Below are 15,381 nucleotides of genomic sequence, written 5' to 3' on the forward strand. Positions count from 1 at the left end.
GTTTAACGAATTAGAGAAGAACAAAAAAAGAATGAACCTTTGAAACAACATTTTGACAAAGCATCATCTTTCACAAAAGTTGTTTACTTTACAACTTTTGTGCTTAGCGTAGATTCCAGGTTAATCCAATGTGTTTTGTGTATGCATAATTTTCAACTTAAAGTCTTCATAATGAAGATTCGATTCGATCCAATCTCATCCCACAAAATAAAAATTGTAACTTTTTCCCACTAACTCAAAATAGGATTTTGATATTGGGCACTATATTAGGTTCAGAAATTTCTTAAAAAAGGAAGATTCAAGTGAAATTCCCTTTTTTGTTTGGAACCCTTAAATCCGTCTAAACTCAGCATCGGAGATTTTATTGATTTCTGAAAATGGAGGTACAATGGGTTCTGGTGTGTCACGGGATGGTGACGTTAACGGTGGTTGTTTCCTTCCTCTGTGGCCAATGGCCCATCTTCAAAGGCACTCCCATTGGATGGATTCACTACTTCCTCACTTTCGGCGCTTACGATTACTTCCTGTACTCCTCCTCCTCCGCCTTCACTTAAACTCTTGTTTGTATTGTGAAACAGCTCTTCAATCGATTAGGGTTTCGTGATCGTGTTCTGTTATCTATTCTTGCAGGCGGTTTGTTGGGTTTGTGTTTGGTTCCAAGGGCACGGACTTGATTCTATCGACTGAGTATTTCTGCTGTGAACGGCCTAATCCTTTACTGCAAGTTAGTACTTCTTCTTCTTCCTTTGATCTTGAAAGGATTTAGACTGGTTTATTTCTGAGTCCATTGAAACCAGTTTCTTTTTATTTTTTATTAGGTGGTTTGTGTGGGTTATATGTGATTAGTAGATGAATCAAAGCAGCTTATCTATCGTTGGAAGATTTCTTTTTGATTTGTAGTTCTAAAAATTCAAGTGAACTGTATTAGGTTCCCATCCCTGAACTACTCTTTGTGAGCTATGGGATGCTGCATCTTTCCCAGGAGGATCATCATTGATTAGAGATATTTGTAAATCCTTATCAGTTATAGTTACTGTATCTGAAATGTTTGTTCAATATCTTGCAGATCATATATCTCTCTATTATTGGATCAACATACTTTTTAACTGCAAAATCTTCCTTTGCCTATATACCTGGATATTATATCGGCGATGTTCACAAGTAAGGAAATGGTTCTTTTTATCATCTTCCTTAAATTCCGTAACTCCTAAATTTTAGATCATAGCAGTAGCACCATAAAGTATTCAATTTTGTTTTGTAGGTATATGAGCTTCGCGGCTGTTATAGTTGGAGTCCTGCTTTTCCTGTTGACAAGCTTTTGTGATCCAGGGACCGTGAACGCTAAGAATGTCTCGCAGTACATTTCTGCTTACCCTTATGATGATATCATATTCTCGCTGAAAGAATGCTCAACGTGTAAAATTCCTAAGTGAGAACATCAAAACCCTTTAGTACTCTCAGTGAACGACTCTCTCGCTTTGACTTGTTCTATTGATATGTCTGTTAAAAGTTGGTTGTTCCTCATTCAGGCCAGCTAGATCCAAGCATTGCAGCATCTGCAACCGATGTGTGGCTCGATTTGATCATCACTGTGCGTGGATGGTTTGTACACATCCCAACAAGCTCTTTTTGAATCTCTTGTTGATAATTTGATTGATACCAAGCTTCCTATATCGGTTGCAGAATAACTGTATCGGCGAAAAGAACACCAAATATTTCATGGCCTTTCTTTTATGGTGAGCTCTCATTCTAATACGTAACCAGTCTTTTAACATCTTCGGAATCTTGAAATTTGGATTTTTCATGATTCTTGATATTTTGAGGAAATTAAGAACAGAGTAAATGTCTCCTCTTCCTTTGTCGTGATCTTAAACGGTTCTTTAGTGTTTTGTAGGCATTGCCTTCTTTGTGTCTACGGAACAGTGGCCATTGGGTTTATTCTTGCGGGGCGAGTAAAAGAACTTCGCATTGTACATATTTTAACCAGTAAGTATCATACCATGTCCTTGTCCTCAAATGGTATCTTAAAGCTTTTGATATCTGAAGCTAATATGTAAAATCTGAATTCTATCTCTACAGTCTATTACGGGATAGAGAACTCTTTCCGCAGCTTAGCTCCTCGTGTTTTACAGGTAATTAACAACTAAACAAATCTTGATCTTCCTCACTTGTGTTGCATATGCAAGAGAGTAATCTAATGGCTTGCGTGGTTGTCTTTAAAACAGTGGCTAGTTGGTACATACAATACCCAGATACTTTTGATGGTGTTTCTTGGCCTTATCGCTCTCCTCCTTGCTGGCTTCTTCGCTTACCACCTCAATCTCTGCTTAACCAACACAACAACTAATGAGGTAAACACTGTTACCGTCCTCTAGACATTATCATAATTTGGCTCAGAGTCATCGCTGTGATCTTTTCCTTAACGGTTGGTGTTTGTTTGTTGACAGAAATTCAAGTGGAGAGAGTACATAAATTTGCAGAAGAAGATAAGCGAAGCAAAGGCAAGTGCTGCTGCTCTCAAGGCAGGCATGACCAACACCGAGCTGGACCGTCCAGCAAAGAGCGAATGGAGTGGACTTTGGAGAAGATCTGAGGCCAAAGCCGAGGCCCTCATCGCCAACAGGAACATGTATGATAAAGGAAGCTTGCGGAACATTTCGGAGATTGTTTTTCCATTATCTTCAAGACAAGCTTTCCGGAAAACAAATCATAAAACTCAATAGCTTTACTCTTTATGTAGTGAAATAGGGTATCAGTTCAGAACTTTTTACACATATTGAAACATCTGCCTAACTTCAAAGAAAAAAAGGTTTATTGAAACTATTGTTCTTTACCTACAGCCTTATACAGATCTTGGACAACGCTATTAACAAATCTGTCATCTTCCACAGAGTTTCTTATCGTTTTCTCATAGAATAATATCCCCTTCTCTGCTTCACCGCAGTTCATGTATCCCTTTAGGATCGTGCGTCTGCAAGCACTGTCTGGGCTTATACCAGCTTCCGACATCTTGCAGTAGATCCTTTTGGCCTCATCCATCATTCCATCTTTGACAAAAGCAGAGAGCAATGAACTGAAATGGCTTTGAGATAGCGGAATGCCTTTCGCTTGCATGAGAGTTATCATTTTCTCTGCTTCTGCGTACTGTGAACTCTCGGCATAGGCTTGAATCAGGGAGAGGTATGTGGATGAATCACCGGTAAAGTGGCCATTACTCTCCATTGCTTGCAAAAGTTTATCAACCTCTCGATGGAGTCCTCTACTTGCACATATTTTTACCAGCATGTTGTAACTAGTCTGCAAATAATCCCCAGTGTTAACAATAATTATTGTTAGAAATAATGTTAAGCCATTGAATAGACCTTACGAACAGTTAGGCTGAAAAACAGAAAACCTACCGTTCCAGGTTTAATCCCTTTCCTCCGCATTTCACTGAACAACGCAAGTGCTTCACTCATTTTTCCTGAAACAGCATGAGAAACTTTTATTAGTTACTGTTACTAACCAGAATCAAGACCAGACAATGCTACATAGCATTCTATCTTTGCGAGAAGTTGTTAAAATATATTAAACTCGAACCGAAACATTAAGTGTAATTTTCCCTATTAAATACGTACCAGCCTTCCCATAATGCATAATCATATTTGTGTATATTTTCTCGTCCAGATACACTCCCGATTTGCGAGCGTTACTAAAAATCTCAATTGCTTTGTCCAGCTGCAGACCCCGCCCGTACACACTGCACCAAACCACCAAGATGGCTAGAATATTACAGAACAACCAACTTGCACGAGCCTTAAACATAAGGAAGCCGATCTAGTGCCTTTTACCTGATCATAGTGTTGTAGGTCTGAATCGTACAAGGAACACCTGAGTTACGCATCCGCTCATAAATTTCAGATGCACACTGCAGTTTACCTGCGACAACAGAAGGTTTGAGTGTTGGTTCCCTGCACCTTAAACTTCAACTGAAATTAACAAACGTTTCTGTGCTACCTGCTTCTAGCATTGCCTTGATAAGAGTATTATAGCCTACGGTATCGAGCTCCATGTCTTTTTCAAGGCAGGCCCGTGATATTTCTTCTGCTTCTCGGTGTTTCCCTGTGATTAGGATAGTACAATTTTTTAACATCGTGATTAATAGAACTATAGAACGATTATTATAACTAAACACTGCCAGTAGTTGGTTCAAATGTGACAGTTATAGTATATCAATTCACATGCGCTTGGGAAGGAAGACGATGCACTTCTCCATTTGACATACCTCGATTTGTTAGGGCATTCACGAGTATGCTTACGGTAACAGCACCTGGATTACAGCCCTTTTCTGCTGATTCCATAAAGAGTCCATACGCAGCTTCAAGCCAGCCACATCTGACATAGGCATCAATCATTGAGTTGATAATAGATTTCCCCATAGTTTTAGATTCTCCTGCTGCAAGGTAAAGCCGTTTGGCTTCTTTAAGCTTATGCTGCCTCCCGTATACAGCAATCAAAGTCGCAATTGTTTCCTCCTCTATACTGAGTCCCAGTCTAATAATTAAATCGGCAAGAATTTCTGCTTTAGTTATATCACCTGCATAAGAAATGAAAATAATCTTCAACAAGTATATCCATAGCTTGTAAAAAAAAACCCATATCTAAGGAACAAGAAACAAGATAAAATTTTCCTACCTTCTTTCACAAAGCTATTGATGGCTCGATTTACTGCCGCTGAACCAAGATCAGTCTTGAACATTAAATTCAACATTGCTTTAGTCTCATTCAGATTTCCCTCTTTTAGACGCAAATTGAGCAGCATTCCAAGAGCCGTGACATCAAGCCGGCTCACGTTTATAACTGCTTCGTGTTTATCTTGCTTGTGTCTTTCGATATGCATAGCCTCTGTAAGTGTTTGTACAAATCTGTTATCCTTAACTACAGTCTCTCTACCCATTTTCTCTACCAGATCCTGAGCTTCTGCTACCATTCCCTCCTTGCAATACACTCTCAGTGCCGTCTTGTAAAGCTCTATATCAAAGTGCACTTGATCAGCTACTAGCTTCTTGATAAAACTCTTAGCTTTCTCTCCTAAATTGAGCCTGGAATACAAACTGAGCATGTCGTTACAAGAACTGGCATCAGGAAGTCCAGTCTCTGATATGGCTTGAAATGCATCCTCAGCACAGTCTACATTCTGTATCTTAGCATAACACTGTAACATGACAATATAGGCAAATCTAGAAAGGGGAATATCTCTGGTCTTCATCATTTCAATTACATCTAATGCTTTGGCAACATTTCCAGAATTTAAATGAACTTGAGACATTGCCAAATATGTTTTCTCATCAGACAGTATATTCAGGCGTTCAGTCTCTTCAAATAAAGTCTGTGCATCATGGAAAAGTCCAAGCTTCCCATATATTCGGATGATCAATCCCCGGATGACTTCATCAGCTGGAATTCTATTTCTTTCCATGTCTGCAAAGAGAGAAAGCGCTTTCGGGAAATTCTCGGTTTTGTAATACAAACTTAACATAGAAGCGCAAGTGTAGTTACTCGGGACGATTCCTTGAGATCTCATATCCTCGTAAAATCTAACAGCCTGGTCCCAATCACCAGCCTTCACACTTAAGCTAATAACTGAACTGTAAGTTACTTCTTCTGGAACAAAGCCTAAGCTCTTCATCTCACGAAAGGCCTGCAATGCATCCTCGTTGAAACCTTGTTTGGCATATGAGCTCACAACTAATGTATATGTGAACTCAGTCGGTGGCACACCTTCCTCAACCATTTCTAACCATAGATCAATCACTTTCTCATGAAGTGATTTCTTCTGAAGAGACGAGAGCATGAAATTGTACACAGAAGTAGATAGGCTTATTCGCCTTTCTTGAACAGCTTTGTAGAACGTCAACATAGCGTTGTGGCGTCCCCATCTGGCATATGTGCACAACATCGTACCACAGGCTACTGCATCTGGTTCAACTCCCACTTCAAGCATTTCCAAAAAGGTTTCCTCGGCTAGCTTTATCTTCCCGACTTGTCCATACAAACGAAGAACAATCGTGTAGACAACTACACTTGGACGATAGCTTAACTGTTGACACAAAATTCTATCACCAAAACTTCATTAATCTAAATCTAAAAACTCTCAAACCAAGACTCAAGTAAGACAAAAAAAACTTTGCTTTTCGAATCAATCAAACAGCATTTGAACAAGCAAATCCATATGAACATAATCTTCAAAACAAAAGAGGAACCCGAGAGAACCTGCAATTTCATCCAAGCGAAGAAGTCTCTGACTTGTCTCCAATTTCTCTGCTCTTTCAAAACAACGCACATGTCTCTGAAAGTCAGCTTCGCGACGAAGCTACTCATCACGACTCTCATATCAGCACTACCTTCTCTCCTCTGCGACAAGGCTCTCACCGTCTTAACCGCAGCCACCACATGCTTCCCGTACATCTGACCGTTCCGATCATCCTCCAAATACTGAACCATCTGCTCAGGGGTGCGCTTAATCCACTTGGGAGTCATAGCGTGTGAGCCTTGGTTCCTCCTCAACGTGCTTAGGTACTGTGCTTTCTTCTTTATGATTCGCCTCGCGTCGTCGTCCGATAACGGGTGTTTCGGCCTCTCGTATCTTGGCTTCGGTCTCTCCGGGTTCCCATCGCTGAGAGACCACGGGTCGGGTCGAACTCCGGGCGAAGAAGATGACCATATGGATATTCTCGACTTTCTCGAGGGTATTTTGGGAAGAAATATTGAAGGATGGAGATGAGTAGTGGAAGTGAGGAAGTCACTCTTCATGATTTCCGGCCACAACCTCGCCGTATCTTGCCAACTTAGAGTCTGTCTCCTAATTTACACATTAGATTATCCGGTATAATTCGGTTTAATGTGGTTTTGTTTTTGCCGCCAACAATATGTTAGCTAAATTTCCGGTTTATATTCGTCTGGAGTTTGTTTCGGTTGTGTGAAGTGGTATCAGAACCAGTTGTGGAGTGAATGACTCGTTTTGATCTACAATTTTTCTCCTTCTATATTATTTTTGCTCAGTTTTTATTCCTCTGTTCTTCTATATATTTTTTTCCTAAGTAAAAATACGAAATTGACAACACATGCATAACTACTGATATTATTGCTTCAGCCGAGTCTAATTTCCTCAACACTAACATTAAATTCTAACTTAACCTCACAATGAGTTGTATGGCAACTAGACATATATGTTAGATTAACAAAAAGAAAGAGACTCATGGGTTCTTTGTGATGAGATCAAAAACTGCTTTAGAGTCAAGCTCCCAGCATTCCCCATCTCCAGACCGAGTCGCACTTCCCTCGTGTCTGAACGCCGGAATCTGATGCGAGAATCTACTCACTTCCATCTTTGGAATGTCAACAAAACCAACCTTTAACTCTTGACTCCTTCCATAGAAAAGCTTGTTAAACGCTTTAGCAGTCAAAAGCGCCACTTGTATGCTCTGCTCGTCGGTTTCCACTACTTCCACAATCTCAAATTCTTCAGTCTCAGCATTCAAGTTCCTGTACAGAGCCCAAATCTCACCTTTCCCTGGGTATACGTCGAATCTGTTTATATTACTCTTCAAGGCTTTAACCTGATGTGAGAAGCTGCTAGGCACAAGCACTTCTGCTTTACCAGTTTTCAACTTGAAGCGGCCACAGCACACGGGATGTGTCATGAGATTTGGAGGGCGACACAGCTCTAGAGGTGCTACATGTAGCTTCAACTCAGGACTTGTGTCGATTCTCTTGATCTGACCATACTTTCTGGGCATCCCTTTGTCATTGCTATATATAGCCCATATTTGATCAATCCGGAATTTGTCCGCAGATCTCTGGTTCTCGAAGTTAAAAGTGTTTACTTGCCTAGTTGTGCAACTTGATGGTCCATGAGTCTCTGGCTCTGACGATTTTATAGCACCATTCAACCGAGTCGGCAAACCTTTACCTCTGGACTGAGACAACGACTCATCATTTCTCCCACGTTTCTTTGAGTTTCCTGTGGGCTTGTGTAGTTCTCGAGGTGTTTTTCTGATTCTTGAATCAGTCGCAATAATCTTCTCAGGTTTCTTTGGGGTAGCCATCTTCTCATCAGATAAACAAAACCCATCTGGCTGTCCACAGGATTCACCATCATTACCATTCTTCTTCTCAGCTTTTTCTTGGCCTGACCTTGAAGTTGCTTGGTTGTTTGTTTCACTCAAACGACGAGGAGATTTTCGCAGTTTCAAGTCATCCACTGCTTTGACACTCTTTCTGGACTTCTTCACTGAGTTCAATACATGATTGGTGCTCATTCCATCAGCTGCTTTGGATGATGAACTGTGATTTTCATGAATTTTGTGACATTTCTTTGGAGATAGACTGCTCTCTAGCGTAGTTTTTGCATGCACTTCGACCTTGGAAGCCTCAGAAAAAAGACCACCAGTTTTACCATTCCGCCTTCCTCTATCTAACCCAGCATCAACTTTAGAATTATCAAACTCGAACATATCTTTAGGTAAAGCAGCAGTGTCTAATTCGAAGCACCCAGGAGGAACACCTTCTCTCTCCTTTCCAGTCATTTTGAATGACGGAACTTTATGAGAAAATCTAAGCATCTCACTAGGTGGAATTTGAAGTTGGAGAACTTCACACTTCGCATCTCGGCGAAATAGGGAAACAAACCCTTCCACTTTTCCCAGATAGGCCACTCCAAGACCAATCACGTCATTAAAATCAGACAAAACTTCAACAAAGTCATATTCATAAGTTCGTTTATGATTTTCCGAGCTATCACTCCAACTAATATCCCAGCCTCTGAAAACTGCCCAAATTTCTCCTTTTCTTGGATAAATAACTATGTTCTTGTCACGAGGTATGTGACGCATCTGACAAGAAAATATCAAAGGATCGTCTACTTCCTGTGACTCCCCATCTTGGAAGATTCCACAAGCAATGGGAATGGAGTTCTCTTTATTATCCTGTAAGGGGTCGATCCACGTAATCCACAGTTTGAACTCAGAAGCGAGCACTTTTTCTATTCGAGCATATAACCGAGGCATACCATCAGTCAAATCATACAGAGACCACACCTGGTTGACAGCAAAACAGCTTTTTGTCGGTTCAAAGTTGTTGAAGTCTGGATCAGGTGAATCCTGCGTAATAGGCTTATCATTAGCTTTATGGTTATTGTCAATTTTTCCTGCCATACCCATCCCTTCTCCACGTGCGTCAGATCCTTGACTCTTTTTGTCTTTGGTTGCCGAGATTTCTTGATATCCAGAATCCACATTTTTCTTAACTTTTCCATTATAGACACGTGAAGAGGCGGAAGAACCACCAGAACCAAGACGTATCTTTGATCCAACACCCCAATTTTGATTTTTCCTAGTTCGCTCAGATTTTGAGCCAACACTTGATCTTGACCTTTTTGTTGGAGGGCTTATAGAATCACTGCTTCCCTTGTCTGCACAAGAAGCCTGCCGACTTTTCCTATGAGATGTCCTCCTATTATTATCTTTTGAATCAACATAAGTACTCTCACTATGATCGTCAACAACTTTTCGCTTCCTTTTTTTGTCCATGCTCGTAGAGGGTGCTTGATCACACCTTGAAACTGATTCATCCGGTACAGATTTTGATGCATCTGTTTCTGATTTTGTAACTTCAGGTTGTACTTTCAAACCATCAGCTTTGGGTGGCTCAGCAGTACTCTTCTTGTTGAATTTCTCTTTAAAAGTACCTTTTTTATCCATCTCAGCTGCTACATTTCCAGTCTGAGCACCACTAGAATCCACATTTTTATTCACAAATGTGTTACAAGCCCCTTGATTTCGAACTTCTTTTTGACCAGTGCTTGATTTAGGCGGTACTCCATTAAATCCAGTGTTGTAGGCCATGAAGGATCTTTGACAACTGGAACAGAACATATTCGTGTTCACATATTGTCTCAAGTATCTATGCTTACAGCCACAGTGCTCACAACATGTCCAGAATATAGCTTTGTTAACGTCACCGGCATTGTTTGCATCTGCACACTGTTGGCTAGAAACCCGTGAATAGATTCTGCGCTTGATATCATACTGAGTCCGTTTTTCCTTGTCAGCGAGGAATCTGTTTGCTTCCCCAATCAACTTGAAAGCAGCCTCTGCACCGGGGAACTGGTTTTTGTCGGGATGGAGAAGCAAAGCGAGCTTCTTGTACTGCTTCTTGATTGTAGCATCGTCAGAAAAATGCATAACTTGAAGAATACCATACCAGTTCTCAAGATCGTTGATTTTGTTGTCGGCAGAACAATGGACATCACATACGGCTAACATTTGTGGTAGGCTGTCAAGACCTGAGAAGAGACTCTGAGCCTTCATTACAAGCTTCTGAGCCCTGGCAAAATGACCTTTCCGCATCATATTCTCTGCCAATGCTTTTGCCCTAGAGGCCTCATCCTTGTTACAGTCCATTTTCAGCGAAGAAGCCTCTTTGAATCAGCTGAAGTTCAAAGATCAGACGAAGGGAAGAAAGATCTCATTCCTGCAAACACAAAGTCCATTGCAGATCCATTATTAGTATATCAACTCCTAATCCTGATTTGTCATCCCAAAAATAGCGACTGTAAGAAACAAAACTCAGCTTACCATTACAAGAGACAAAAATTGCAAAATCTTTAAACAATGTACTTCATCCTTGATTAGATAAAACAAGAATTGCGAGATCTTCATACAACGCCTTGAACTTGAAAGCAGTCTAATAGTTCAACAGTATAGAACTGCAAACCAAAAGAAAAAATCATAAGTCATGTCTAGTTTGATTGCAATTCTGAGATCTTAAAATCAAAGTTATGATTTTTTTTTTTTTTGAAACAGAACAAGTCAGTATAACCGAGGAAAAAGAGAGAAGATATTAATACAATGTTAAGCAGTAATCACCAGATACATCCTAATTGATCGAAAAAAACTGTACAGAACAAATAAGAGAACAAAGATCAGAGAGCTCCAAATCTTTATCGGAGGCGAAATTGAAAACAAAAACCTTTTCAATCGGCAGAAAAGTAGGATAATGACACAAAACAACAACAACTGGAAAACGATAATTTCCAATGCAAATGCAAAAGTAAACCCTAGACGACGGATTAAAAAAAAAAAAAAAAAAAAAACCACAAGTGAACATACCCAGAAGCTTGAAGCCCGAAAGCCACTAGTTCAGGAGAAGATTAGAGAGAGAATAAAATACTAAATAAACCCTAATTTCCGAGTGAAGGGGAAAAAAATCTAAAAATATGAACTGAAAACCGGATAGTTTCAAGGCGTGTGTCTTTTCCATAATATGGTATATACACGTGTCTTTACATTTTACTTTTTTTTCTTACATCTTATTAAATTTTTATATACCATTTCAACGATTATATATTTATATACTTATAAAATAATCCAATTTTGTTTGTTTGATTGTCAACCAAATTATCTGAACTTTTATACTTTTAGGAAACAATAAAATTTGACTATAATGTTATAATTGACATCTTCTCTGAGTATAGAAGATGCGGAATCAAATATAGCAATTCTGCAAAATCCAAAACAAAAAACAAAAAAAAAACCAGAAGCTACAATCTTCCAACAACTCTGAAAATGTAAGCAACACCTATTACTGATTTCTGTTATAAGGATCGAAATGTTGATAGAATTGGCAAAATCTGGGTCTCTCTGGTTGTGTCCAATGGTTATAATTGTAGTCCAAGTTAGGATTTTCGATCAATCCTCTATCGTAATGATCCACGGGCCAAGTCAGTCTTTGATTCAGGGAATAACCATGCACGGGAAAGTGATTCCTTGGGTCTGAAGCAACGTGTACTGAGCTCTGTTTGCTTCCCGAAAGGCTGCGTTTTTGTCCTCTCTTCTGCTTTTTCTTCGAGCCCGGTTTGCTCACGGAGGAGGAAGCAGCTGCCGTTGAAGTTTCCAAAGGTGTGTTGCTGGTGACAGAACCAACCTCTGCTAAATTTGGTGCTTCTTCTGCCGCTTGGGATTGTTTGATTGTCAAATCAGGTTTTGTTCCAGATCCAGATCCATCAGATGGGTTTCTTCTAAGCTTCAAAAGCGACTTGATTTGTTCCTCGAGGTTCCCGAGTTGGAACTCTGATTCGAGTTTGTGACGCGATATGCATTTAATGGCGGCTCTTAGTGATCTGATCTGCCTGTCAATGGCCGCAACCTGTAAAGTCTGCTTTGTGTTACAACAAACTCTGTTTGAGTACTCTTGTTATAAGAAGTTCAGAACAAAGAACGGGCGGGAATTTTTACCTGCGGTGCAGATTCGTTCTTAGCATCTCTAAACGACTTCTCTGCAGATTCCTTTGTAATCCTCAAGGAATCATTTATAATGGCGGAAACAGGATGGAATCTACGGACCATACCAAATGAGTAAATGTAGTCGATTGCCTTGAGACGATGCCCAGTTTTTATGAGATTTTGAATGAAACCTGTGAAAAAATATAAAGCCATATGAACAAACCTGTCTTAAGTGAAAATGACAGAGCTTTAACCGTCTGTGATTCAAAAAAAACAAGTTCATAATGTTCAGACATTTTTCATAGAAGGCATCTCGGTGAACCGTCTGTGATTCAAAAAAATATCCAGGCTTGGAGATTTACAAAAGCGGCAAATAAGAAAAAGGGAATCACCTGGAATGGCGTTGTCCAACCCGAGAAACTGGCAAAGATCAGGAGACACAGTTTGCCAATAAGAATTGTCCAGTAGGCTTAGAAGGTCATTAGCCTTGAAATCTGCCACTATTCCGAAGATACCTAGAAACTTTAGGAAACAAACGACTTCCAATTCATCCTTCTTACTCTTTGAGATCTTATCTTTCCAGTAAACCGCAAGTTTCTTTGCATCGCCTTTCACAGGATGTCCAATTTTAGCCTGGTTCTTCTTCAGCTGATCCAACAATAAGGAGCAGCTAGCTGAAGTAACCAGCAGCTTGAACTCATAGCCCTCTTGGGGGTTTTTGGGACACAGAGCCATGGATGTGTCTAGAACTAGCTTTGCTGGATCTGGTGTGCATTTAATAGCATTGGAGAGGTCACTCTCCACTAAGGGTTGCTTTTCTACTAGCTCCCTCAACATTTCCCCGTTAATGGAACCAGGGAGAATGTTTGGCTTAGTTTCGGTGCTTGATGCATAATTTGCTTTGGTAGCTTCTTGCTGATGGTTTACTCCTGACTCCTCAATCTTATCCCCAGATGGAACAGAGACAACTCTGGGCCGATTTACTGGATGTTTCAAAGGCATAAAAAAAAAATTACGGCTAATCACTTATCTTAAACACAAGAACAGAGTTCTGATGTCTCAAATTTCTCCCAAAGATTAAAAAATGGAAAGGAAGTCACAGGGGTATGTTTTCTGAGCATTTCATAAAGCAAACCAAAAGCCACAGCAATCAGAAACTTATATAAAGTGTTACATGACGCAAATCAATGAAACCGAATGACATAGATATGTAGGGTCTGGCTGCTAATTTACGAGCAAGGTTATGAATCAACATACCTGTTGAATTCTGAACATGAGTTCTTGGTTCAGTTAATTTTTGACGCTTGGCTTCACTCTTCTGTTGATACGGAACAAAAGAATCAGCTTTAGATTTCTCTACAGCGTTGGTTGTGCTTCGTCTTTTTTCATAACTTTTATGAACTTGTTCGACTGCTCTCGGGGCTGGTTCATCGTTTTTCAGTACATTTAGCTGTTTGAGAATTTTAGCAGGAAACATAGACTCGGTTTTCTTCTCTCTGATACACTCAAGGGCCATGACTGCATCAGCTTTTCTCTTCTCCCTCCTCGCTTTCTACAACAAGTCAACAAGCTTAGTCACGTTACATCATAAGCCAGATTGAATAGAACTAGAGAGAGAGAGGTTAGCTTACCTGCGCCTCCACTGAGTTTCCATCCCCAGCAATTACTCGGGCAGCTTTTTCTGAGGAATCCAAATACTCAAGCAAAAGGTCTCCTGGTCGTCCTCTTGGACAAAGCTTGTATGAACGGAACTCACAGATGAATTTGAGAGTTGCGAGGTACTCTTCCTTTTTCCTTAGAGTTTCAACCGCACCTATAGAGCAATTCACATGAAGTTTCAGATTTTGGGCAACAACTATTATAAATCAGTCTAAAAACAAGAAGCGGGCATTACCGGAAACCTTATCTTCTAATCCCAGAAGCCGAAACAGTTTCGGGGCCTGATCATACAAAAGGAAGCGCTCTAAAAGGGTTAAGAGCACCTCACGAGTAGTCACAGAGGCCAAATCGTAAGCAGCCAGAAATAACAAGCAACCTAACACCAGCGCTTTACTGTTGGGGTTGGTTTTTGCCTTGCCTATCCAGTCAATCCCCAGTTGAGTCGCTTCCTCTTTAACATTCCGTGTGATATGTAGATTCATCTGTATCAGTTTCTCTAACATAACGATGCAACTATTAACAACACTATCAAGTCTATCATCAGCTTCTCCAAAATCTTTATTCAAGTATTCCTTCAAAGACCCTTCTATAGCCTCAAAGACAAGCTTTGCCGGGTCTAAATAAGGAATCATTCTTGCAAAGGCCAAGTTTTTCATAACCAAATCATCCGCAAAATCTGTCGCATTTTCATTCAGGTAAAAAGTCGAACAGTTCGTAGGCATTGTAACACTTGAGCCTATGTTTTTAGCCAACAATGAAACTAGTGGCTCAAATTCAAGTCTCAACGTTTCTCCGGCGCTAATCCGTTCTTTCTGTTGCTGTACTTGTTTCACCTTCAATTCAAGCTCATTTGCTCTAGCCTCGAGTTCCTTCAACTTCTCATCAGAAAATTTCTCCATAGATTCGATTCTCTCCGTAAATCTCTCCAACTGTTCAACTTCTCCGCTTCTTTTCTGGGTCGCTGCCTTCTGTTCCATATGGAACTCCTTCTCCTTCTTCTCCAAATCGCTTAGTTTCGCTTCGTACGACCCACGAATCGAGCTAAGCTCCTTCTCCTTCGTCTCCAGTTCCAAAGCTTGGCCCTTTATCGATTCCTCGAGTGCTTGAAGCTCCTTCGCTCGCTCCTGGAGAACGTTTTTGGTGGAATCGAAGTACGCCTCGATCTCCTTCCATTGAACCGTAAGCAGGAGTAGCGAATGAGCACCTTCTTGTAGAGAATCTAGGGTTCGTCGGAAGTTCTGCTTGCTTAGATCAACGAGCTCTAGGCCACTCGTTGCCTTCTCCATCAAGCTACCCATTAACTAACTAACGCACAAGAACCCTTAGTAGACCCCCAAAAAATTTCAAATTTTTTTAGAAAAGGAACGAACTTGATGAATGATTTTCTGTTCTCTCTTGCCGTCTGAATATCGAGAATGATCCCGAAAAACCGAAAGAAAATTTCGTCTAAGTAAAAACC

At 40.3% G+C, this 15,381-nt stretch overlaps 4 protein-coding genes across 5 annotated transcripts; 1 reads left to right on the forward strand and 3 right to left on the reverse strand.

Annotated features, from left to right (window-relative positions):
- Window positions 1-203: 203 nt before the first annotated feature.
- LOC18012845 (probable protein S-acyltransferase 17) lies at window positions 204-2,833 on the forward strand. The gene is made up of 10 exons (XM_006394920.2): window positions 204-526; window positions 631-724; window positions 1,067-1,161; window positions 1,262-1,429; window positions 1,530-1,602; window positions 1,684-1,736; window positions 1,895-1,986; window positions 2,080-2,132; window positions 2,226-2,351; window positions 2,448-2,833. The coding sequence occupies exons 1-10, from the start codon at window positions 378-380 to the stop codon at window positions 2,721-2,723; spliced, it is 1,179 nt and encodes a 392-aa protein (XP_006394982.1). The 5' UTR covers window positions 204-377; the 3' UTR covers window positions 2,724-2,833.
- On the reverse strand, window positions 2,708-6,809 carry LOC18013441 (pentatricopeptide repeat-containing protein At5g27270). Of its 2 annotated transcripts, none has more exons than XM_006394919.2 (8): window positions 6,253-6,809; window positions 4,675-6,079; window positions 4,265-4,576; window positions 3,997-4,101; window positions 3,831-3,918; window positions 3,618-3,739; window positions 3,399-3,463; window positions 2,708-3,297 (listed from the first exon to the last, which is right to left on the reverse strand). In XM_006394919.2, exons 1-8 carry the CDS (start codon window positions 6,790-6,792, stop codon window positions 2,821-2,823), a joined length of 3,114 nt encoding a protein of 1,037 aa, XP_006394981.1. In that variant the 5' UTR covers window positions 6,793-6,809; the 3' UTR covers window positions 2,708-2,820. The 2 variants fall into 2 exon arrangements, with proteins under 2 accessions (XP_006394981.1, XP_024006836.1); XM_024151068.1 differs by having other exon boundaries at window positions 4,675-6,095; window positions 6,253-6,666.
- Window positions 6,810-7,110: 301 nt separating this feature from the next.
- Window positions 7,111-11,230, reverse strand: LOC18012827. The gene is made up of 3 exons (XM_006394921.2): window positions 11,151-11,230; window positions 10,617-10,747; window positions 7,111-10,512 (listed from the first exon to the last, which is right to left on the reverse strand). Exon 3 carries the CDS (start codon window positions 10,440-10,442, stop codon window positions 7,236-7,238), a length of 3,207 nt encoding a protein of 1,068 aa, XP_006394983.1. The 5' UTR covers window positions 10,443-10,512; window positions 10,617-10,747; window positions 11,151-11,230; the 3' UTR covers window positions 7,111-7,235.
- A 392-nt stretch (window positions 11,231-11,622) lies between these two features.
- On the reverse strand, window positions 11,623-15,220 carry LOC18013442 (FRIGIDA-like protein 5). The gene is made up of 6 exons (XM_006394922.2): window positions 14,158-15,220; window positions 13,895-14,076; window positions 13,521-13,815; window positions 12,656-13,246; window positions 12,276-12,454; window positions 11,623-12,186 (listed from the first exon to the last, which is right to left on the reverse strand). Exons 1-6 carry the CDS (start codon window positions 15,218-15,220, stop codon window positions 11,623-11,625), a joined length of 2,874 nt encoding a protein of 957 aa, XP_006394984.2.
- Between the last annotated feature and the right edge of the window lie 161 nt (window positions 15,221-15,381).

This window comes from Eutrema salsugineum, unplaced genomic scaffold (assembly GCF_000478725.1).
Source record: "Eutrema salsugineum unplaced genomic scaffold, Eutsalg1_0 scaffold_6, whole genome shotgun sequence".
In the NCBI taxonomy this organism is placed as follows: Eukaryota; Viridiplantae; Streptophyta; class Magnoliopsida; order Brassicales; family Brassicaceae; genus Eutrema; species Eutrema salsugineum.